The 24,871-nt window shown below is 40.4% G+C and overlaps 1 protein-coding gene across 10 annotated transcripts in view; it reads right to left on the bottom strand.

The window, feature by feature from the left end:
- Nucleotides 1-1,786: 1,786 nt before the first annotated feature.
- Nucleotides 1,787-24,871, bottom strand: part of atxn7l1 (ataxin 7-like 1) — a 41,368-nt gene continuing 18,283 nt past the window's right edge. For 4 of the 10 annotated variants that reach the window (XM_058416843.1, XM_058416844.1, XM_058416845.1 and 1 more), the window contains 10 exons: nt 19,879-19,961; nt 19,297-19,353; nt 18,609-18,792; nt 18,055-18,506; nt 14,707-14,789; nt 14,377-14,618; nt 12,205-12,391; nt 9,882-10,003; nt 8,977-9,592; nt 1,787-6,099 (listed from right to left, as the gene is read on the bottom strand). In XM_058416843.1, the coding sequence (XP_058272826.1) occupies nt 6,082-6,099; nt 8,977-9,592; nt 9,882-10,003; nt 12,205-12,391; nt 14,377-14,618; nt 14,707-14,789; nt 18,055-18,506; nt 18,609-18,792; nt 19,297-19,353; nt 19,879-19,894 (1,977 nt within the window). In that variant the 5' untranslated portion in view covers nt 19,895-19,961 and the 3' untranslated portion in view covers nt 1,787-6,081. Of the gene's footprint in view, nt 6,100-8,976; nt 9,593-9,881; nt 10,004-12,204; nt 12,392-14,376; nt 14,619-14,706; nt 14,790-18,054; nt 18,507-18,608; nt 18,824-18,950; nt 19,274-19,296; nt 19,354-19,878; nt 19,962-24,871 lie in introns of those variants that run through there. The other 6 variants (XM_058416847.1, XM_058416848.1, XM_058416850.1 and 3 more) reach the window with 5 other exon arrangements.

Below are 24,871 nucleotides of genomic sequence, written 5' to 3'. Positions count from 1 at the left end.
AAATACTCAAACCTGTCCATCTGACACCAACATCCATACCCAAGAGTTAAAGTCCCAGAGCTTTTCTTCATTCTGATGTTTGACGTGAACATTAACTGAAGCTCTTGATCTGAATCTGCATGAAAGAGCAGGCAGGTGTACAGGTGTTCCTAATAAAGTGTACAGTGAGTGTATACCCGTGGTTCATTACAATATGAGAGAAATCTATCCTTAGTGTAGCATTTAGATTAAGAAAACAAACTATGACAACTATTTGCAATGATGTAACTGAAGCATTTTACTTTGTTTTCTCACTTGAATGTGTAAGAAGCAATAATCTATGACTTCCTGTGACTCCTTGACACAGAGGCAAAATTCCTTTAGTCATCATCATCATCATCATCATCATCATGGGACACAGAACACACAAAGGAAATTAGGCAAAAGTGTGTTGACCTTCATCAATCAGGCCCTGGCTATAATAAATAACCAAACACCTAAAAAATATACAGATTCACAGTTAGGGTAAACATGTAATGTTTAGAACAGGAGCTGTGATAAACCTACCAGGAAGAGGACAGGAGTGTATTTTGCTCCACACACAGATGGTTCAATTCAATTCATTTGTAGAGCGCCTTTTACAATGGACATTGTCTCAAAGCACCTTTACAAAAGTAGAGAAACAGACCAGGAAAAACTCCCTGAGATGATATGAGGAAGAAACCTTTAGAGGAACCAGGCTCAGAAGGGAACCTCATCCTCATTTGGGTGACATTGGACGGTAAATAATGTAACTGTAACTGATTAATGTCCTTTCTATAACAGCAACCAATGGCCCATGAGGAACTATTAGGTCAGTGTAGTTTCTAAGGTCATTATAGACACTAATTCTTTGCTGTCACAAGCTGACAGATGAAATGGCAGATCTGTGACGGTGTGAAAGTCCCCAAGTGGCTCTGTCCACAGGCTGCTCACACAGCATCAGTGGGCACCACCAAGCAACGAGACTCCGACCAGGGGTAGAGGCAGTGGTCACTCTGGAAACTGGCAAACAGTGGGAGTTCAGGAGTGGGGTGTATAGGTCAACAGAGAAAGACAGAGAGAGAAAGATATTAAGTATGATTCTGATCATGTGATGATTAAAGACACTGTAGATTATGTGTAAAGTGACAAAGCTAGACAGGGTTAGACAGACACAACTTCCAGGCTAACTCACTATTTATAATGTGTGCCAGAAGAATGAATATACACACTCACTCACTTTCAGTAACAGCTTTAATCAGGTCAGGGTCACAGAGGATCTGGAGTATATCCCGGGAACGATGGCTATGGAATGGGAATCTATCCCGGAATGGTACGCAATTCCAGCGTGAGGCTGGAATTCAGCAGACAGAAAATCTAGCTCAAGATAAAAGCTGAGAACCTTGAAGTAAGAAAGCTATCTACTGCACCGCGCGCACACACACACTTACTTTTGACAGAAACATCCTGTTTCTCTGGAAACTGTGTACTTTGTGGGTTTAGGTGATTTCAATGAGGAGGCTGCTGGGAATTTCCCATTAAGAGCAAAAGGTTTAGAGTTTTCTCAATGATAGCTTTCCTCTCGCTGCTTTATATATTTCTAAAGCGCTACGCAGCATTCCCAATGCTTGACCAAGAAAGCTCAACTGACTCAATAAAGTAACTGAAAATGATTTATGGATCAGATGAAATGTAAAACACGCTCAAACCTGAAAATACACAAGACTGTGTCATTGTAGTGAAGGCACAGGGTGAGAAAGGTGAAAGGACACGCTGAAGATTCTGCTTTCGGTATCAAATTGTAGGGTTTTTTTATTTAAAAAAAGCTTGTCTTTTGTTGCTATTGACATTCACAAATAAAAGCAAAGTAGTCATAAGCACACACTGTGCAAAAGCATATGGACTTCTCAGTAGCTGTATAAGCAACAGGTCAGAGCTCAGCTTCCCAACAACAGCGTGCTGACATCTCCTCACGTTCAGACCCAGCACTCAGGACTGACTCCTGCTGCACCATATGCTCCTCATCACCTCTGGGTTCAGATGTGTTCGGGAATCTCACCCCAGAGGGAGGGAGGGAGAGAGGGAGGGGAAGGGAGAGAGGGAGCAAGAGAGAGAGAGAGAGAGAGAGAGAGAAGGAAAAAGAAAGGGAAAGAGAGAGATAGGGAGAGAAGGGTAGGGAGAGAGCGAGGGAGCGAGAGAGAGAGAGAGAGAGAGAGAGAGAGAGAAGGAAAAAGAAAGGGAAAGAGAGAGATAGGGAGAGAAGGGTAGGGAGAGAGCGAGGGAGCAAGAGAGAGAGAGAGAGAGAGAGAAGGAAAAAGAAAGGGAAAGAGAGATAGGGAGAGAAGGGTAGGGAGAGAGAGAGAGAGACTGGGAGAGAAGGGAAGGGAGAGAGAGAGAGAGAGAGAGAGAGAGAGAGAGAAGTGTAGGGAGAGAGAGAGACAGAGAGAGAGAGACTGGGAGGGAAGGGAGAGAGAGAGAGAAGTGTAGGGAGAGAGATACACTAAACATAACTGCAGTCTACAGCATTCAGACAATTCCTTTTTTTCTGCTTCACCAGAACTGTGTGTGTGTGTGTGTGTGTTTTCTGTAAAACTGGGCAAAGGTCATTTTCAACATTACATTCTGATGAATAAAATTACATTTTTGTTTAAAGGAACTCTGACCTTACATAAGCACCAGCAGCCAGGGCATGACACAGTGGGAAAATCATCAGCTTCAGTTCAGGGAGTGTGGAATAAAAGCAGGATGTTTTCTAGCCATTATTAAAAGCCATAATTAATCAACACCTTCTAGTATAATGCCATTTAAATGATGAAAATCTATCTATCAAAATTTGGTTCTAGACACCACTGTGCACCTCAGTGACTGATGCAGATAAGCAGCTGGATGAACTGGGATGTCTTTACTGACCCGCTCATGTGGCACATGTCTGATTGGTTGTCCTTCACATATTTTAATCCTGAGAATAATTTCTAATCAAAATCACTTACAGAGAAAGAAAATTGGAGGTCTCTGTGGCGGTGTGCAAGGACCACTGCACTGCTGCTGCTCAGGGTGACTGAGAGGAGGAACGTTCAGCAGGCACTGTGATGGACATGTCTGAGACACAGGACAGTGCAATATCAATAAATAGATCAATAGTGTCCTGCTAAACCTGCTGCAAAAGGCAAAGCCTACACCAGGAAAAAGAGGAAGAAGAAAATAAATAGAAGAATATGATGAGATAGAAGAAGAAGATGATGATGAAGAAGAAGTGATAAAAGCAAAAGAATGAGCTAAAAAAAGATGATGATGAAGAAGAAGAAGAGAGAAGAAGATGAGATAGAAGAAGAGAAGGAGAAAAAGAAGAAGAAGAAGAGGAAGAAGAAGAGAAAAGAAGAAGAAGAAGAAGAAGAAGAAGAAGAAGAAGAAGAAGAAGAAGAAGAGAAAAGAAGACTAAGAAGGGAAAAGAAGAAAATGAGCTAGAAGAAGAAGAAGAAGAAGAAGAAGAAGATGATGATGAGCTAGAAAACAGAATTAAAAGAAGAAATAAGATGATGGAGCAGGTGATGGAACAGTTAAAGAGTTAAAGATCAGACATTCCTTAAGAACGTTCTTTAGAAACCCCCTTCCTCCTGACTCTGAGCTGGATTCAGTACTGTGAGGTTGATCTTGGAGATGTCCTGGAGCAGTTACAGCACTATGCCTCATCATCCAGCTCATGAATCACTTCTGATTTGTGTAAATGTTCTCTGAACCCTGTGGCAGTGAGAGCACTGGTCACTGCACTGGCCTAACAGAGACAACAACTTTCTCTTCACCTCACAGTTCTCTCATCCCACAGTGTGGAAGAAGATCTGCAGAACTTTGTGAACCTCGTTCGCTCACTGAGCGCTCTCCTGAGTCCTCTGTGGAAGCACACGGTACACCATCAGGAAGGAAAAGAGCGAGCTGCGCGGGGTTAGGGTTCGAGCTCTGGCGGGTTTTGCATAGCAGCAAGGCAAAACAGGGCAATAACGACACAGATACAGGGCGAGTTCCTCCCCCGCGCGGTAGGCGGGGATCTGTGTTATGGCATTGCGGATCACACAGTTACACATGTCCTTACACAGTATTGGCTGTTACTGACAGAACTGTACACATATCTCTGCCTTTTCCTCATTAGATGCCTCATTATACCTTTATAAATAGAAACATATTAAATTCCTGTTCAGACAAAAGTGCAAAAAAAAAACAGGGGAATTGGTACAAATTGTCTTCTTCACAAAAGCATTCATGTTATAAAGAACATTTCTGTGACTTAGTGGGAGAAAAAAAAGAATCAAAGCTTTAAGTGACGCTAAAGGTGTGTTTAAGGTGAACTAGAAATCCTGATCTTAACAATACAATGAGAAGAAGAAGAGGAGGATGAACTGAGATAGAAGTAGACAAAGAAGAAGAAGAAAAAGAAATGAGATAGAAAAAGAAATGAGATAGAAGAAGAAGAAGAACTGAGATAGAAGTAGAAGAAGAAGAAAAAATGAGATCGAAGTAGACAAAGAAAAAGAAAATGAGATTGATGATGATGATGATGATGAGTGACATTAAAGGTGAGTTTAAGGTGACTAGAAATCCTGATCTTAACAATACAACAGGTACAGGTTCAGAACTAAATAATAATAATAATAATAATAATAATAATAATAATAATAAAGTATTATTATATAAAGACTTGTACTAAATACATATGAATCTTATTAAACATTTAAAATCTGTCATGGTGAAAGAATCAAATCAAATTGGGAATAAAGTGGAAAATGCACAGAGATGGCCGTGTTTCTACACACAAACATTTTCATATGCACCAAAAAGGGACAAAAACAACTCCGTCACAGAGTGTAAATGTAACAGGGTCAGAGTTCACCACGGGGAAGAAGTTCACTTTAAACATGATGTTAAAATGTTATGGAGAACTGGTTTATCTCAGATTCTCCTCTCCGGTGTCTCAGGGCTGTAACAATCTGTTCTGGAGAATCACAGAAGCCTTTTCCTCATTGTGATTTTGTGCGTTTGAGCGCCTCTTAATATCACACAAGAGCTGAGGTCACTCAGGACAAAGAAGAAGGAGGGGAAAAATGAGTTATTTGTTTTCTATGAACCATCTGAAGCTCGGGGAAGACGGAAGCTTCTAGAAGCCTAAGAGCTGAAAGACACTAATAATAAATATTAAAAAAAACAACAACAAAAAAAAATAAACAGATATGCACTCATATTTCCAACAATAAGGTGTCTATTATAATAATACTTAATTTTTTTATAATGACATACAAATATACCTTTGAGCAATGCCAGAAGCCAGGTAAGTTAGGAAAATTAATATGCAGGATAAATTATTATACAAAATTGAACACTATGCTAGTTTGCTTTCCAACTTGGATTGGAGTCCTGAACACTGGTGTACAGAAGAACTCCAAAAATACTCAAAAACCTGAATTCACCCTCTTTAGAAAAATACAGCTTGCCAAAAAAAAAAAAAAAGCATTTATAAAATATTCCCTTGGTGAAACGCTTTATTTTGTTTGTCTGTTTTGTTTTGTTTTTCTCCTCAGCAGCCTGGTGCACAGTCCAGGCATGAAAGGACACTAAGTGCACTTTAGATCCGGTCAAGTCTGAAGATCCTGCCTCGCTCTTCCAGCACACACTGACGCAATCACATCCAACCATTTGTCTTTAATCTTATGCTTCCCATGCTGCCATGAAAAAAAAAACAACAACGTAGAGTTGATGTACGATGTACAAAAAGTCACGTCTGCGTCGGCGTGTGCTTCCTGTGACAGGTGACCAGAAGGAAACGGCAGGATTTATGTTTTCTTTAAACTGCTGTTATGTAGACGACTAGCTGCTGTACCTAAACACAGAGGTTTTGTCAGTGAACAGTCAGGGTGCTCAGGCACACACCCTCACACACAGTGCGATGGGCTCCACAGGGGCCACGGGGGTGACGGCGCTGCATGCAGGCCAAGGCAGGTTAAAGGTCACCACCGTGTGGATAAGAGAGAGAGAGAGAGAGGGGTTAAAGGTCACTGATGCGAAGCTGCTTTACTTGTTCCACCTCAGCCAGTGTCACTGATGCACCTTGGACTGTGAACACACATGAAACAACAGAAAAAGCCTTTATAGCCTTGTTCAAATAAATAAATAAATAAAAACAGATGAAAAAACATTAAATTATTATGTACATTATTATATTATTGATATAGATTAAGGAAGTATATTATAGATGGTGATATAGTGATATAACAACTAGCAAGTGGAAAAACAAATGTAAACATTTTATGAAAAAGGAAGAAAGAATAATAATAACAATAATCTCGATGTATAAGTATGTGCACCCCTTAACTAAGCACATATTGTGAGTAATACAGCACTCAGGCTTTTTGGGCTAGACTCTGACAACTTCCTGATTTGAACACATCTTGATTTAGCAATTTTATTTCACCCTCGCTTACAAAAATGCTTTTCCTTCCAAAAATGTTCCATCAGGAGATCTGCTGTCCACAGCCTCCGTTCACTCTGACTGGACCAGTCTAATATCTTCTACTGAAGCATTGTTGATTTGTGCTTCGGGTCATTAAGCTGAATTTTTCCTGCACCTGTCTAACAGATGCCTACAGGTTTCGGTGCCAAAATAGACTGGTATTGGATTCCCAGTTAAAGATAACAGCCCCAAGCCATGATGCTGCCACCACCATACTTCACCTGGGGCATGGTGTTTACTGGGTGATAAACTGTCTTGGTTGGGATTAACTCTGTTCTACTTTGGTCTGATTAGGTAACACATTTTGCCACATGGTTTGGCAGAAGTTCTTTTGTACCCTACCCCTCTCTGATCAATACCTTTCAAGAATGAGATCCTGTCCAGGATTTTTAAGCTCTTTTTGGACCACAGCTTCAGAAAAAAGCCTTAATTTCAAGCTGATCAGGAACAGCTGATGTTTATTTGGGGTTAGTCAGAGTCACTTCATTGATGACACATGTATGATCATGACTTTTAAACATAAGCTTGACTCTGATTGCTTCATCCTGAGAACATGACCCGTTATACAAGGCTGTGTGAACTGGTCTATAGTTTTGACATTACAGGTTTTACTTTTCCCACTTTTGTTATGTTTTTTCCTACATGAATGTTATTGGTTTCTATAGAACAGTAAATGTGGATCGATCATGACTGGTATATCTCTGTATATCACAGAAAAGCTGCAAGTGTAAAAGGCAGGAGTGTGTAGACTTTTATATCCAGAGCAGAAGCACCATGGAAATCACATGAAGTGTCATGATTATGGCTCATCATAAACATATCATCAGCTGTAGATTGTAAATTAAACTCTATTGTGCTTATTACTGCTATTTATGTACTGTGACAATACAGTGAATAAAGACCGTGTCTTAACTGTTATTTATGCTCAGAGTCATTAGGTAACTTGTCTGAACTACATGTCGTACTGTAAACTTTCCCTAACAGCATCCTGAGATCCTGCTGAAGGCATCTAACTGTTCCTTTATAACTTAAATACAATGCAATGTATACCGTTTCTTAATTACTTCACTGTTTTGGTCAAATTATGCGTAGAGGTAGGCGAGTTCTATGACAGGGAAATTTAACTCACTGTGTAAATTAGCCATTGTTTTCACTAAATTAGCCATTGTCATGTCTGGAAAAATGATAGGTTAGCAATTCACTGTCCCTTTCGTCACACATTTCTAACAGCATTATCTTAATCTCCATTATCTGTGCCTCATAACAACTGTGTTACCATGTCTCATCAGTGAGCTCATGTATGAGGAAGAGGGCAAAAGACGTGGTTAGTGTTTACCCTCCCTGTTGTGTAATAGAGGAGAGCTTGAGATAACTGGGCAGGAATTTGCAAAAGAAAAGGAAACTGGTTTAAAAACAATACAGGATACTGCAGTCAGTGCCGGCTAAAAGGAGGAACAGGAATAGATGTTTCCTTTGCTAGCTAGCTACAACACTCAGTTCACAACGTGTGGCTAGAATGTTCTTCATTCATCGCTGCTAAGACATAAGCCTCAAGACACAGGACTGGATTATGTTTATATGATCGATTATGTGTCTATAACAGCAAGGCTATCAAATAAATCTTCACAGCAGGATATTTGTAAAGCACAATATTCCAGTTTTCTGTACAACCCGAGTGTGAAGCAGTAATCCTGTTCATGACTAAATGGATAAATATTGAATTCATTTACAATAAAGGCTTGTGTGATCCATCTGAGCTGTTTTTCACCATTTTCTAGCTAGCTTTGTATCAAATATTAGCTAGTTGGCTCGACTAGTTCTAACATTAGGAGGCTAGCCCACAGTGTAGCATTAAATTAAAATACTGTAGTAGAATTTAAAACTTTGGTCTGCTCTGTCCAACATCTCTATTTCCATTTTTCCACTCCAAAGAGCTTCGTGACATCCATCTGGATAACTAGCGAGGCGTCTGATTAGCGCAGAGAAGAGAAGAGGGAAATGGTCACTAAGCCAAATGTTGACAGAGCTAAGTAAGGACTAAGGATAAAGAAATCAAGACTGTGTCCAAAATAATTTACATAAATGATAGACAAATATGTTTTGTCTTTGTTAACCACCAGGATCTTATTAGCCTAAGATTAAGTGACATCACAGTTACTGCTACTCTGACAATGATAATAAACTGAGGACATTAAAACACCCTGATTATTTATATTACAGCCAGAGATACTGCTCAAGCTGCAGAGTTAGGAAATGAATCTGTCCCTTCTGATTTGAGAATTCATCCTAGTGCAAGGTTCTTTATTGTACAAGAATGAAATATTTATCCATTCCAGTTATCATACTATGATATTTTTTATATGGTAGTAAAGCAGTATCAGACACACAATCTATAATATAAACATAAAAACAGCTTGTAGAATGGAAACTACTAGTCTAATGTGCTTACAATGAGCGTGCCACTAAATCTCAGTGCTCACCAGTCTGGAGAGGGCGCTGTGGGACGCCTCAGCGGCTGTCGACAGCAAAGCAGTGCTGTTCTTCTGGAAGATTTCATTGTGCACCATTGTTTTGGTCACTTTGCCAGCTCGCTCAGAGCCCGAGGTTTTGCGTTTGCGTCCCTCTGTGGATCCGCACGGCAACAGGCTTTGGGACAAAACTGCCCCGTGATTGGCTTTTGGCGCCTGTGGCAGGTTTAGCTCGATGCTGGTGTATCTGTCCGTGTTGCTCAGGCCCTGACTTGCCCCCGGCTGGCTCGGTTTGGACCGCATGCTCAGGGCCGCTGTGCCGTTGCTGATGGGCGCAGGGCCTGAGAGATGGTAACCACTCCCATTCCTCTTCTCAGCAACTGGAGGTGGCTTGTGCTTTTTCAACAACAGCCCTTCTGCAGAGGGTTTTAATGACTTGGATGTTTTATTCAGCTGCACTTTGGATTCCTGGAGGCAGAAAATTCTGGTGCCATTCTGGGAGAAAGGGGTGGAGCAGGACATCGTGGAAATAGGGTCAAGCTGTGGAGCGGGGCTATGGAGAAGGGTCATGCTCAGAGGCGATGAATCAGACATGCTAGGCACGCTGTCTGCCGCTAGAGGGACTTTCCTACAACACACAACATGTGACATCATCACACAAACACCATTTATTCAACCTGGAGTCTCAAAGCTCCTTTAAATGTCTGGAAATCTGCTGATGTCGTGGTTTCACTGCTTTTCTGCTAAACAAGCTCTGAAGTCTGTTGTCGTCATGCTAGTTTACACAAGCAACCAGTGCATGACCGAACTGCGCTCGTTTTATACACGGCAGAGTTTCAACACCTTTCCACATGTGAGAACTGCACAGTGAAGCAGAAAAAGATGTCTGGAAAGACAGTCCATGTGTGTTCTCTTACCTCCACATCTGAGCATTGACATGCTTCTCCACCATGCAGTGCAGCGCAAGCCTCACCCTGTCCCAGTGTCTGTCAAACACGTAGTGACCCTGACCCATCAACCGGCTGCTGAAGGCGCACCACTGACCAGAAGAAAGGACAAAGAAGGGGAAGAAACTTTATTCATAGGTGATACTGGGGGAAAACAGACACATCCATGTTTGTCTTTTGCTAGCAACAAGCTCACGAGCTAACTGTGATGAATATTTTACAGTGACGTATAGAGTCAGTGTTATAGATTTAACACGTGATGATGGATCTAAAGCTAATACTTGTGTATATACAGTGTAACTCATTAAAGGTAAGAAGAGCTGCTGTTGTCTCTTCCTGCTGTAAGCAGCCGTGTTGATTTGACATCACTTGCTGAACTCTGAAGCTGAGGTATCCATGAGTAGAAATTTCAAGCTGAGGGGCATTTTCTTTGTTTCTTTTACCCTAAGGTCAGAAATTCTGTGGTAATTCACATGCAGTATTAGATATAAGAAACCTGCTTTTGGCTCAGACTCTCCTGTACAACTTTCCAAAGTTGTATTGATCTGAATTAAATAAGATTGTCTGAAGATGTTTGTGGATTATGGGTTGGATTATGATTTTATTTTATTATAATTATTATTATCAGTCTACATACCACTGCTTTGCCAGATATCTCAGTTAATTATGAAAGTGCTATCAACAATTAAACATAGCTAGCTAACAACTTACAAACAGAAGAAAGGAAGATTTCGCTGATTTTTGGTTTCTCACTAGGTAACAAATACAGCATGTGGTCAGAAATGTAGTCTAGGATGCATACTTTGTAAAGAACATGGAAACAGCTTCATGTCCTAATAGGTTGTGTTGCATTTATTTGTGCTCTCATGATATAGTTCTACACACACTGTCTACAGTTATCTATCTGCCAGTCATGTGGCAGCAGCACAAAGCATAAGCTCATGAAGATGCAGGTCAAAAGCTTGAGTTAATGTTCATATCAAACAAAAAAGTCTGATCATTGTGGCTTTAACTGTGGCATGGTTGTTGGTAGCAGATGGGCTGGTTTGAGGATTTCAGAGATAGATCCACCGTCTATAGGAATTCAGTAGGGAGCAGAGCTGACACAAAGAACACTCCCAGTATCACTGTGCTATTATATGAACTATCCCAATTTCACAACATTTACAATATGTACATTAACATAATACCATGTAAAATAACACCATGAATTTCCTCTCTTGTCTTATTTTATTTTAATCACTTAATTACAAGTGCGGTGAGCAGAAAAGCATCTCAGCATACACACAACTCATCAAACCTTACAGTGGATGAACTACAACAGCAGAAGTCTACATCAGGCTTCACCCCTGACAGCCGAGAACAAGAGTCAGAGTCTATCATGAGCACAGACTCATTTAAACTGGACAGTGAAGTGAAGACAGGACCAGGTGATTTTTTTAATGAGTCTGTGATGTGACAGCTTCAGATTTATGAGGAGTGGAACCCAATGTTCTGCTGTTGTAGCTCATCCACCTTTGGATGTTTTGTGCTGAGATGCTTTCCTGCTCACCGCGAGTGTAAAGAGTGATTAAATGAGTTATTACATCCTCCCTGGAAGCTGTGACCAATCTACCCATTTCCACCCACAGAACTGTCTCTCACTCAGTGGTTTTTGTTTTTTCACACCATTCTGTGTAAAATCTACAGACTGTTGTGTGTGTAAATCCCAGGAGATCAGCAGTTTCTAAAATACTCAAACCAGCCCATCTGGTACCAACATCTATGCCAGAGTTTAAGTTACAGAGATCAGACTTTCTCTTCATTCTGATGTTAGATGTGAACATTAACTGAAGCTCTGGACCTGCGTCTGCACTGTGCTGCTGTCACATGATTGGCTGGTTAGATAATTGCACTATTGTGCAGATTGTAAGTGTATGTTATACAGTTGATTTTTTCAAACTTATTTACATTTACACAAATCTATTTAAAATAGTCCTACTGATAATATAATATAATATAATATAATATAATATAATATAATATAATATAATATAATATAATATAATATAATATAATATAATATAATATAATATAATATAATATAATATAATATAATATAATATAATATAATATAATATAATATAATATAATATAATATAATATAAACCACTTTGGCCCAGCGCTTACTCTGGATAAAGCTGTACTCCTGGCCTGCTGCTTTAGGCACTACTATATAAACTACTGAGGTTCACATCAAATCAATTTACACTGGAACTCTGAGGATTTCTAATGGCGGTCCTGTTGTTCTTACACTAATGGGTCGTGGGTGGTAAGAGGAGTAATGACATGACGTTTTCTCCAGTTCCTCAGCAAACTCAGCTTCCGCCTCATCGCTGGATTCATGAACATCACCACCGTATCTCTGGCAGCTGGGTATTGTATCAGTGGCAGGAAGAGTTGTGGAACTGAGCACCACTGCACCCCCACCACCAGAACCTCTGAGATATAAAAGAAGTAAGTAAGTATAATAAAAAAAGAGAAGAAATAGAAACAGAAGAAGAAGAAAACAGGAAGGCACCGGTATGATGTATCAGAGTGGTTGATAAAAGAATGAGAGAAGTGAGATTTAAAATCAGAAAAAGAGATTTCTAATAAAAAATTACACTATAATAATATTATACACTTCTTTCCCAAACTGTTACTACAAAGTCTGAAGCACATACTTGTATGCAGTAGCGTTAAAATTTCCCTTCACTGGAACTAAGAGACTCAAACCCTGTTCCAGCATGACAATGCCCCTGTGCACAAAGCCCCTGAGCTCCATGAAGACATGGTGTGTTAATGTTGGAGTAGAAGAACTGGACTCAACCCCACTGAACACCTTTGGGATGAACTGGAACACCGACTGAACCCCAGACCTCCTCACTCTTATCAGTGTCTGATCTCACTAATGCTCTTGTAGCTGAATGATCACTAATCCCCACAGACACGCTCCAACATCTAGTGGAAAGACTTCTCAGAAGACTGGAGCTCATTATAACAGCAAACACATGGGAAATAAATCAGGAATGGTTTGTTCAACAAGCAAATATGGGTGTGTTGGTCACAAACATTTGGCCATACAGTGTAAATAAATAACAAAATGTTTTTCATATAGTGTAGGTGAGATCTTCGAGTCCTCAGTAAGAGCAGTTCTCCATCTGTGGCCCACATGAACATTAGTCAGAGCTGGTTTTATTTGTCTGTAGGGATATTGATTGAAGTGTAATGATTAATCAGTTCAGAATAGATACTGATGAAGTGTTAGGTTAGGATCAGCACAGTAAATTCAGGATGTAATTACAAAGCACAACAGCAGGAAGACTCTAGCACTGCTTACACGTATTAAAGCCTATTTAAAGACTTCGATCCTTTGCAGCATTTGATTAACCTCGGAAGTGTGAAGTCAGAACTATATAATTTTATATCTCCATTTATTTGAGCTACGAAAGTGTTGCACATTTAATTAGAAAATCCATTATGTCTGTATGCTGATTGATCTAAAGCTAATGCTTGTATGTACACTATAATTTATTTAAAGGTAAGAACTGGTTCTTTGTTCACTGTTCCTGTTGTGAGCAGCCATGTTGATTTGATGCTTAACTTGGGGTTAAGGAGACAGTGCTGATTTACTGGGCAGGGATTCTGAGGTGAGGGAGTGGTTTTCTTTGTTTTGTTTCCTAGTCTGCGGTCAGAAATTACATGTTAAGTCGAATGCAGAATTAGATATAAGAAACCTAGATGCCACTTTGGCTTTGCCTGCTGGACACACCAGAGAGACTGCTGTTTTGGAGATGCACTGACCCAGTCGTCTAGCCATTACTACTGGGCTCTTGTCTAAGTCACTCAGATCCTTACTCTACACCATTATTCCTGCTTCCAACACATCAACTAGTCAAACCTGACTGTTCACGTGCTTCCTAATATATTACACCTGATGACCGGTGCCACTGAGGACCACACTGTACTGTAAATGGTGCTGGATCATTGATTAATTCTGTTCTATTAAGATGAATTAATCCAGATTAAGTATAATTTATACTAAAACCTGGTTGTCTTTGCCAGGGAGTTAAAATTGTTGAAGTGCAGCAGGAAGTCTACATGCACAAACCTAAAACATATAAAAAAGTTCAAAATCATCTACATGTGTCTCCAACCTTGTTTGACATTACAAACACAGCCTCAGTGCTGTTTTATTAATTATATTCATCAAATGATAATTTGTGAGTGTCAATATTTTAAGAGGCGGTAATTTGCAACAACACTGCACTATTTATTTTCCTTATTTAATTAAGATCAACGTATCCCTCATATCGTGTGTTATTTATTTGCTCTGGAGTTAGCTCTAGCTCCAAACTGCTCTCTGGAATTAGCTCTAAGTCCAGTCCACACTCACCAGTACAGTGTTTCAGTGAGTTTTTCTCTTAGGTCATTTAGTTTGTACCTCTGTATGTGTGTGCTGGCCAGACGCAGCTTGAGAGTAGGAGTGGTCTTGCCGTTGTGACAGACTGAAGGTGTGCTGGAAGGAGGACTGAGGGGCTGGGTCGACTGAGCTGCCTGGCCACTCGCTGCGTCCCTCTTTTGCCCTGCGTCTTTCTCCTTAGCCCGGTTCTTATGCTCAGCCAGAAGAATATCGAAGTCCTTCTTCCGACCTGGGACTGTACGACGATGAGTCAAAGAGTGGGTCTGCGTACACAACAGTATCTTTAGCTAGCCAGAAATCTTGTCCAAGATGATTAAAACATTGAGTATTTGACTGAAACATGTGACTAACCTTGCACGTAAGAGACCGAGTGCAAGGCCGCTGGCTCTCTGGATCTAGGACTCCACAGTGTTTATTCGGATCATAGACTCGACCTGATATAAAAGCAACAAATGTGATCATTTAAATGTTATCGGATGTTATTAAACCTCAAAATTTAAGATGGAAGAGAAATGATCTCCTATACACAACTCCCTGTACACACAAAAGCCCTTAACTGATCTCTCATTTACTAATCTCTCGTTACACAATCGCTCATTAACAGATCTCTCATTAACAGATCTCTCATTAATGGATCTCTCATTAACGGATCTCTCATTAACGGATCTCTCATTAACGGATCTCTCATTAACGGATCTCTCATTAATGGATCTCTCATTAAAGGATCTATCATTAACAGATCTCTCATTAAAGGATCTATCATTAACAGATCTCTCATTAACGGATCTATCATTAACAGATTTCTCATTAAAGGATCTATCGTTAACAGATCTCTCATTAAAGGATCTATCATTAACAGATCTCTCATTAACGGATCTATCATTAACAGATCTCTCATTAACGGATCTATCATTAACAGATCTCTCATTAACGGATCTCTCATTAACAGACCTATCATTAACAGACCTATCATTAACAGATCTATCATTAAAGGATTTATCATTAACAGATCTCTCATTAACGGATCTATCATTAACAGATCTCTCAGTAAAGGATCTCTCATTAACAGACCTATCATTAACAGATCTATCATTAACAGATCTCTCATTAAACAATCTCTCATTAACAGATCTCTCAGTAAAGGATCTCTCATTAACAGACCTATCATTAACAGATCTATCATTAACAGATCTCTCATTAAAGGATTTATCATTAACAGATCTCTCATTAACGGATCTATCATTAACAGATCTCTCAGTAAAGGATCTCTCATTAACAGACCTATCATTAACAGATCTATCATTAACAGATCCCTCATTAAACAATCTCTCATTAACAGATCTATCATTAAAAGATCTCTCATTAACGGATCTATCATTAACAGATCTCTCATTAACGGATCTATCATTAACAGATCTCTCATTAACGGATCTATCATTAACAGATCTCTCATTAACAGAGCTCTCATTAAAGGATCTATCATTAACAGATCTCTCATTAACGTATCTCTCATTAACAGATCTCTCATTAACAGATCTCTCATTAACAGATCTCTCATTAAACAATCTCTCATTAACAGATCTATCATTAACAGATCTCTCATTAAACAATCTCTCATTAACAGATCTATCATTAACAGATCCCTCATTAAACAATCTCTCATTAACAGATCTATCATTAAAAGATCTCTCATTAACGGATCTATCATTAACAGATCTCTCATTAACGGATCTATCATTAACAGATCTCTTATTAACGGATCTATCATTAACAGATCTCTCATTAAAGGATCTATCATTAACAGATCTCTCATTAACGTATCTCTCATTAACAGATCTCTCATTAAACAATCTCTCATTAACAGATCTATAATTAACAGATCTCTCATTAACAGACCTATCATTAACAGATCTATCATTAACAGATCTCTCATTAACAGATCTCTCATTAAACAATCTCTCATTAACAGATCTATCATTAACAGATCTCTCATTAAACAATCTCTCATTAACAGATCTATCATTAACAGATCCCTCATTAAACAATCTCTCATTAAACAATCTCTCATTAAAAGATCTCTCATTAACGGATCTATCATTAACAGATCTCTCATTAACGGATCTATCATTAACAGATCTCTTATTAACGGATCTATCATTAACAGATCTCTCATTAACAGAGCTCTCATTAAAGGATCTATCATTAACAGATCTCTCATTAACGTATCTCTCATTAACAGATCTCTCATTAACAGATCTCTCATTAAACAATCTCTCAGTAAAGGATCTCTCATTAACAGATCTCTAAGTAAAGGATCTCTCATTAACAGATCTCTCATTAACGGATCTCTCATTAATGGATCTCTTATTAATGGATCTATCATCAACGGATCTCTCATTAACGGATCTATCATTAACAGATCTCTCATTAACGGATCTCGCAGTAACAGATCTCTCCTTTACCGATCTCTCGTTAACGGATTTCTCGTTTACTGATCTTTTGTTAACAGATTTCTCGTTGACCGATCTCTCGTTAATGGATCTCTTGTTTACTGATCTCTCGTTTACTAAAGTGAGCAATGAAGCCTACTCTTGGTTCTGAAGGGCAGCAGCTCATTTTCATCAAAGTTGTGTCTGAACACAACAGAGATATTAGTCAGATTCATTAAACTGGAGTATGATATCAAATCAGGTGAGTGGAAACAATCTTCAATCCACTAGCATCTTATTCACATCATATGCATACAACACCAGATTTAGATATTGTATACCTACGTAACATGTGACTCAGTTTCAGGATTACCTGAATATACATGGATGGCACTGATCAAGCAGCATTTAGAGGGCATCTAACTTTACTGTTCTTTACTGTTCTAAAACAAGGCAAGAACTGGCCACTTGGGGGCATTGCCCATGAAGTGTGCTTGGATCTTTTGGCTATAAATTTTTAGCATTACTCTATTTACTGTACATATGATAGTTATTTAAGTTACTGATACTGATTTTTGGTGATTCAACTGCAAATCCAGCACATTTCATACTCATTTGACCACATGTAACTTTGATGAATAGAGGCCAGTAAGAAGGAGCAGTTGTGGGTTTATAAGGAGCATATTTCACAAGCAGCTGGGGCTGGTTAATAACACTGCATAAATCAGGCCTGGGGTGAGGCCAGGGCCTGCACAAACAACATATGGAGAGGAAGAGCTGTCTCATCCAACAAGTCATAAGCTGGAGCCTGTCTACCAGCACAGCATTCTCCCTGCTAACTCCCAGAGCTCAGGCAGAGGCACAGAGCTGGGAGGGCTGTTTCCTACAACAAAACTTCACCAATTATGATCTATTAGCAACACAGTTTCACTCTAACTGACTAAGCTGACTTTCAGATTGTTCTATACAGATTTATTATGAGACAATTAATAAAGCGGAACTACTGTAAATAATGGGATGTGGTAACTTAGTGGTTAAGGTCTTGGATTACTGATCAGAAGGTTGTCAGTTCAAATCCCAGGTCCACCAAGCTACCACTGCTGGGTCTCTGAACAAGGCGCTTAAGCCTCAATAGCTCGGTTGTATAAAATGAGATAAATTGTAAGTCGGTCTGGATGAGGTCGTCTGCCAAACACCAGTAATGTAAATGTAAAAATAAATACATATGAAGCAAAAACACTATGTGGGGTAAATAAGCTAATCTTCTAACCTGAAACTCTCCTATGACTGCTGCTCTTTGCTCCGTTCAGATGCTTTCGCTCGGTCGAAGACGGTGAGACAGCAGGTCTCCTGTCCACTGAGGACAGAGAAGGAGATGTAGCAGGTCTTTTTTCCTGTGAGGAGGGAGACATGGTGAGCCGCTTGTCCAAGGGAGACGACCGTGACGGGCTCGGCCGCCTGTCAGTCAATAACGGGGGTGTGGTGGAGCGCGGGGTTACGCTGCCCCGACCATTCACAAGCTTTTCCTGATTCCTGCAAGATGCTGGTGATGCATGGGTGGACTTTAGGGAAGAGGAGGATGGCGAGAAAGACGCAGAGGATGAAGACTGGACAGGAAGAGACGACCCAACTGTGGATGGAGTAGAGCTGACTTTGATTTGCGCTCCCTCTGAGCGGCTGAAACAAGGCATCTTCTCCAGACTCACCACGGGTAAGGAAACACTACAGCAGAAAGGCAGTGAGAGGAAGAGATGAATATACTATATACCACATATAAGGATGAATGAGCAGAATTAGGGTTAGAGAAAGGTTCGGTTCACCAACCAGGCTTTTGTTCGGGCTCCTTTGGGCGGATAGACGGCGAGAGGGGCTTTGTTGAAGCGAGAGTGCGGATAGTCGCGAGGCACACGAAATGGCAGAGGCTCGAGGTCACTCTGACTCAGAGACATCTTAGCCTTCAGAGGAACCAGAGGGGCCCGTGAACCACTTGAAGAACCGTGTCTCCTCTCTGTAGAACATATATGTGTAGATAGAGGATACTGCATAAGAATAAAAAAAAATGAAGATGATGTCACCATAACTATACCAGAACCATTAAGTGCTTGACTTCTCAGGCAGCCTTTCAGTTACTTTATCGGACAAAGAATGAGAAACATAACTACATACCAAAGATTCTGTAAATCCTATGAGATGAATGTTAAACGTCATTATCCATATTCTGATCTCAAACCTAAATGTCTTCAGTGTAAAGCAAAGAAACAAAATAATTGGCCTTGCCATTTCAAATACTTTCAGAGGGGATTGTATCTGTATCCCTACAATATACAATTTATTAGGAACACCTGTACACCTGCACAGTTCATGCAAAAATCATCCAATCATATGGCAGCAGTGCACTGCACATCAAACATCAAAACGGGGGGAAATATGTGATCTTAGTGAGATTGACTATGGTGTGACAGATGGACTGGGGTTTTCACAGAATCTTACAAAAATCAAAAACTATCCAGACCTTGCTGATGAAAAAGCTGTAGACTAGAAGAGATGTCACCTGGTCTGATCTCGGTTTCTGGTGTGGAAAAAAAATGGTAGGTTTACAATTTGACATCAGCTGCATTAATCCATGGACCATGGATATCATGCAGTGTCAAGTTTAAGCTGCTGGTGCGGTTTAACAGCGGGGAATGTTTTCTTGGCTCACATTGGGCCCATTAATACCAGCCAACTATAGTGAATACTAAATATCTGAGGATTGGTGCTGACCAGTCACCAGAACTGAAGCCAACAGTGCACCTTGTGGTATGTGTTAGAATGAGAGATTCACAACATGAAAATGTGCAACTGACAAATCTGCAGCAATTGTGTGATGTACTCAAGTCAACATAGACTTCCAATTTCAATGGAATGTCTTCAACACCTTGTCATCCACACCATGTAGAATTGAGGCTGGAAAAGAGGTATCTCCATCCAGTGTTAGTATAGTGTTCCTAAAAAAGTGCCCAGTCAGCATTTGCAAATATCAGCAAATGAATTGATGCTGTATTCAAAGAGACAGAAACAGAGTACCCATGAGGAGTGGTACGGCTGCACTTACGGTTCTTGCTGTGCATGGCTTTGAAGGCGTTGGGGTATGGGTGGCTATCCTTTCTACTCACTGTACAACTGGTCCCCCAGTACCTACAAGTTCAAAGTTGTAAAAATTAGTTAAACACACAGTGAACACATACACCCACAAACAGCATAAAGGCTAATGATTTCTCATTAAAAGTCACTACATGTTACATTATTTATAATACACACTGTAAGACAGGCAGTTATTCTACATTCAACTAAAGCTTGTAACTTGGGACTCCAAGTTTATAAAAACAAAGAAAACATCTCCTCAACTCAAAATTCCTACTTGCCAACTCAAAATGGTTTCCCCAAAACTTTAACAAGTGACATTACATCAACATGGCAGATCACAGAGTGAACGCTAAACAACAGCACTTCTTACCTGTAAATGAGTTGGAGTGTATATGCATGTATTTACTTTAGCTCAATCAACACAGACATATTTGTTTGTTAAATCTCTGACTATACAGTTTAATGTTCATGGAGGAAAACTCATCACACACTTCACTCATTACAGTTATCTGGCTAGCTTGTCGCTAACAAAAGATAAACATGCAGGTGTCCATGCTTCTTCCTACTTTGCAGCTTTCAATGTACAAATTGAAAACTACGTAATTTCAATCTCCCACCTCTGATCTAAGTTAAATGCAAGATTGAGAAAGGGCTGGATGGATGGATAGACTGATATTCTGACAGACAGACAGACAGACAGACTGACTAAGAGTCTGTCCCCAGAAATTAAAATGATTCCCATCAGCAGCATTTTACCCTTAACCAGCAACGATCATCAGTGGCAGTGGGGGCATGCTACCAGCAGATAATGTGTGATTCTCACCTGTCTCATCATGAACGATCTACAATTTGTGTCTCTTATTTGTTTTCGAGCAGCAGATGTGCTTCAAAGCCCTCACACAGACTGAGAGCTGCCAGGCACTCCAAAAGCCCACCAGATCTCCAGCTGTGTCTTCTGTCAAAGTGCCACACGAGATGCACACCAAGATGGCCTCCATGGATCATCCTGGTCCTGGATCCTGGCATTTCTTGGAGCTCATCTGAGCTTCTGAATAGGGATAGCCAGAATGCCATTCCTATCCTTGCTAGTGGAGGAAGCCCGACTTGCCACTGAACAGCTGGCATGAACATGTTCTGAGTATTCCAGCATAAAGTGGGCGGTTCTACAGGACAGTGGCCAGACACCTGAAGAGTATAACCAATGCTTATGGTCACCACTACTCCCTCACTCACTAGGGTTTGGAAAGCCGTTTACTTATTCACAGCAGCTGAAGGACTCCTACCATCTTTAGCTGAGAGCAGAAGCGTGGGATGCGATCAAGTTTGTGGTACTGGAGCAAATAGTCAGACTCCTGAAAAGAACTGAAGAGTGGGTCCAGAGCCACCAACCTTCTTCCTGATCTTGGCTTCCCTGGTTTCCTCCCCGTTTTACCCTCCCCCTCACCGCACCACTTTCCTTCACCTTAGTTGTCTCACCAACTCCTTCTCTCTATATGCAGGTAGAACCTTCCACACCCAACAAGACTGCCACAAACCAGGTTTCTAGGCATGATGAGGCAAGCCTGCCATTTACAGAACCAATGTTCCTTCATGGAAGCTGAAAGATTGACCCTGACTAGCCACAGGCCTCCTTGATCGAGCAGGAATGTACCTTGTGTTAGTGAGTATACAAAAAGTACACATAAAGCCCTGGTGAACTCAAGGTGTAACCAGAACAACATCCATCAAAGCCCATTTTAATGCAGGGCATTTGGAAAATGCATGAATGTTGAAGCACCAGGATGTCTACAAGTAAAACTAGGAGGACAGACCTTCTTTCAGTGCATTCTGGACCTGAGAGCAACACTTCACAACTTGCCTAACACAGGGGAATCCTACTTGCATCAGGCTTAGAATGGCAGTTCCAGCTACATGATAAAGGGTACATGACTCAGGGAATTTCCACCATTAGATAAAGTACTCATTTTACTAAACCACATCGAGGACTAAAATTACCTGCAAATTGGCAAGTATCCTTTACAGTCACATCGAAAATCAGTGAAGTCATCTATGAGATGAGGCAAAAGGATAGAGGTGATGCACTCCAAATAGACCACCACAATCTCCTGAAACGTTAGATAGATGTGGTACCTGTGGTTCCAGAGAGGGATTAGCTGTGACCAGTGATAAATCTAAAAAGTGAAGCCCAATTCACCATGGGCTGTTGTGAAAACCACCTCTTCCCATCCCAGCAAGCACCAGTTGCCAGGTCACAAGAGGAATGTGGTCATACAGACCTCATAGAGCACCACAGTGTTACTGGTTATCGGAAACTTAAAGCTATGCTCAACATTGGAGTAATCAAGGAGTAACACACTGACTGGAGCATCCTGGTGGTGCTGAAGACAAAGTACTAAATTTGACACATATCTGATGCTACACATTGATGAACTGCTTGATCGTTTATGCCAGCTCACTTTATTTGACAACAGACTTAACTAAGAGGTACTGCCAGATTCCGCTGACTCTAATATCTGAAGAAAAAATGGCCTTTTCCATTCAGTTTGTGTAACACCAAATTATAACCCTTCCGTTTCACTTGTTTGGGCGCCAGAGATATTTCAACACATCATGAACATCCATCATGGGTGCATGCTCCTGATTTTTCTCTCCATTCTGTTCTGCAGACTGACATGTAGGACAGAGGACTGGGGAGTGTTTGTGTGCCAGGTACTGTTCAGCACAATCCGGGAGGACTGTCTGGTCATCAAGTGCACAGTCCTCAGCCTATTATACTACTTAATGATGCACCACTTTCCCCCTGTTCTAAGCACACCCTGCTCCAATGGCTCCACCACACATGCTGATTCTCACCTGTGTCTTATTACTTGCTTTCAGTTTTTCCGTAGCTTGCTAGCGAGAGAGAGAGAGAAAGTGTGATACCACTTGGCAGAGCTTGTGAGACACACTACACAAGCACACACACACATACTCCAAGGAGCATGAACTTGAACCTGATCGACCGAGAGCTGTGAGGCTGGGATGGACCCGTTTCCTGTTGTTGTGCTGTTGTTTGGGTTTTTGAAAGTGCACTGAAAAGTGCACAGTGAATAAACACAAGTCCAGTGTTTTCTAAATACTTCCTGAACAGTAAAGAAGGTGGTCACCTCAAATCAAGTTCTTCTGGCTGATCATCTACGATGAAACATTTCTATCCTGTCAGGAGTGGTTTCTTCCAGAAGAAAATTTCTCCAAACACAGGACATGAAAGCTCAGTGATGAGAATGTAAATAGTGTATATCATTTGATGTGGTTACATTCACCTAATCTCACTCCAACTAAGCACCAAAACAGCCTTAAGGAGTGTGGATTGTGTTAAATTGACCAGTATGTTTGTTAAAGTAGAGAGAGTTATTTTGACTTGGTGTGTAAATCGATTACGCCTTACTGCAACCAGATGACATCATCGTGTGTCATTCATGTCTAAAGCCAGATCTGAACTGTTTGGTTAAATTCTGTTACCAACATGATGTCCAAGCATCCATCTATCTTGTATACAATTATCTACCTATATATCCATCCATCCATCCCTCTGTACATCCATCTATCCAGTATTCATCCATTCATCCAAATATACAACTATCTATCCATCCATCTATTCAATTATTCATCCATCCATCCTAACATCCATCCATCTATCCAAGAATCCACCTATCTATCCAAACAAATATCCAAATATCCATTCATCCAAGTATACAACTATCCATCCATCCATCCATCCTAACATCCATCCAAGTATCCATCCATCCAAGTATACCACTATCCATCCATCCATCCATCCATCCAAGAATCTGTTACCAACATGATGTCAGAAATGATCAAAATCCATGTTTCATGTTACATGAGATTTTGGAGTTGCTCTTTATAATTACTTACTGACAAAACCAATATTCTGTTCTGCTGTTAAAGCTTATTATTATTATTATTATTATTATCACAGAAAATAAATTCTAAACTTGATTCCCTGAGCTTATATTCTTCCTACACCAATCTCACCAGACATCCTTAGCCTGTTCTGACTTTAGACTCAGTTAGACTCAGTTACACTCCTAAACGTCTTAAGCTACAGCCATTCAATTCAGGCTGTCCTATTCAAGCTGCATTTTAACTGATTGGACTGTTTTCCCGTTGTGGATGAACAAACATCACCAAAAGTCCCAGACGCTCACACTGCTGAAATGTTCAGAGCCTGGATCGTGATGTTCATGATTGTCAAAATTCCCACACCCGTGTGTGCAAGACCTCTCTCACTGTCAATGTAGCTGTGACAAAGACTCTCACTTCTTCTATCTCTCTATCCAAGAATCCATTTAACTGGCTGGCTTTAGATATTCAGTTAGCCAGATCACATTTATGCACCAAAAGCAAAACACCTTACACCTATCTATAACTCTGTATTGAGCTCCATGCAATTTTTTTGAGCTCTTATTCCTTTGATGTTTTTTAAAATTAAATAACTGACCTCACATTGACCAGTGTATACACCAATCAGCTATAACACTGTGAACAGGGCCAGGTGAAGTGAATAAGACTGATGATCTCCTCATCATGGCACCTGTTAGTGGGTGGGATATATTAGGCAGCAAGTGAACATTTTGTCCTCAAAGTTGATGTTAGAAGCAGGAAAAATGGACAAGCATAAGGATTTGAGCTTTGAGTTTGATGAAGGACCAAATTGTGATGGCTAGACCACTGGATCAGAGCCTCTCCAAAACTGCAGCTCTTGTGGGGTGTTCCCAGTCTGTAGTGGTCAGGATCTATCAAAAGTGGTCCAAGGAAGGAACAGTGGTGAACCGGAGACAGGGTCATGGACGGCCAAGGCTCACTGATGCACGTGGGGAGTGAAGGCTGGCCCAAGTGATCCGATCCAACAGACGAGCTACTGTTACTCAAATTGCTGAAGAAGTTAATGCTGGTTCTGA

This window comes from Hemibagrus wyckioides, linkage group LG19 (genome assembly GCF_019097595.1).
Source record: "Hemibagrus wyckioides isolate EC202008001 linkage group LG19, SWU_Hwy_1.0, whole genome shotgun sequence".
Lineage (NCBI taxonomy): Eukaryota > Metazoa > Chordata > Actinopteri > Siluriformes > Bagridae > Hemibagrus > Hemibagrus wyckioides.
This window is presented reverse-complemented; position numbering and strand designations above follow the sequence as displayed.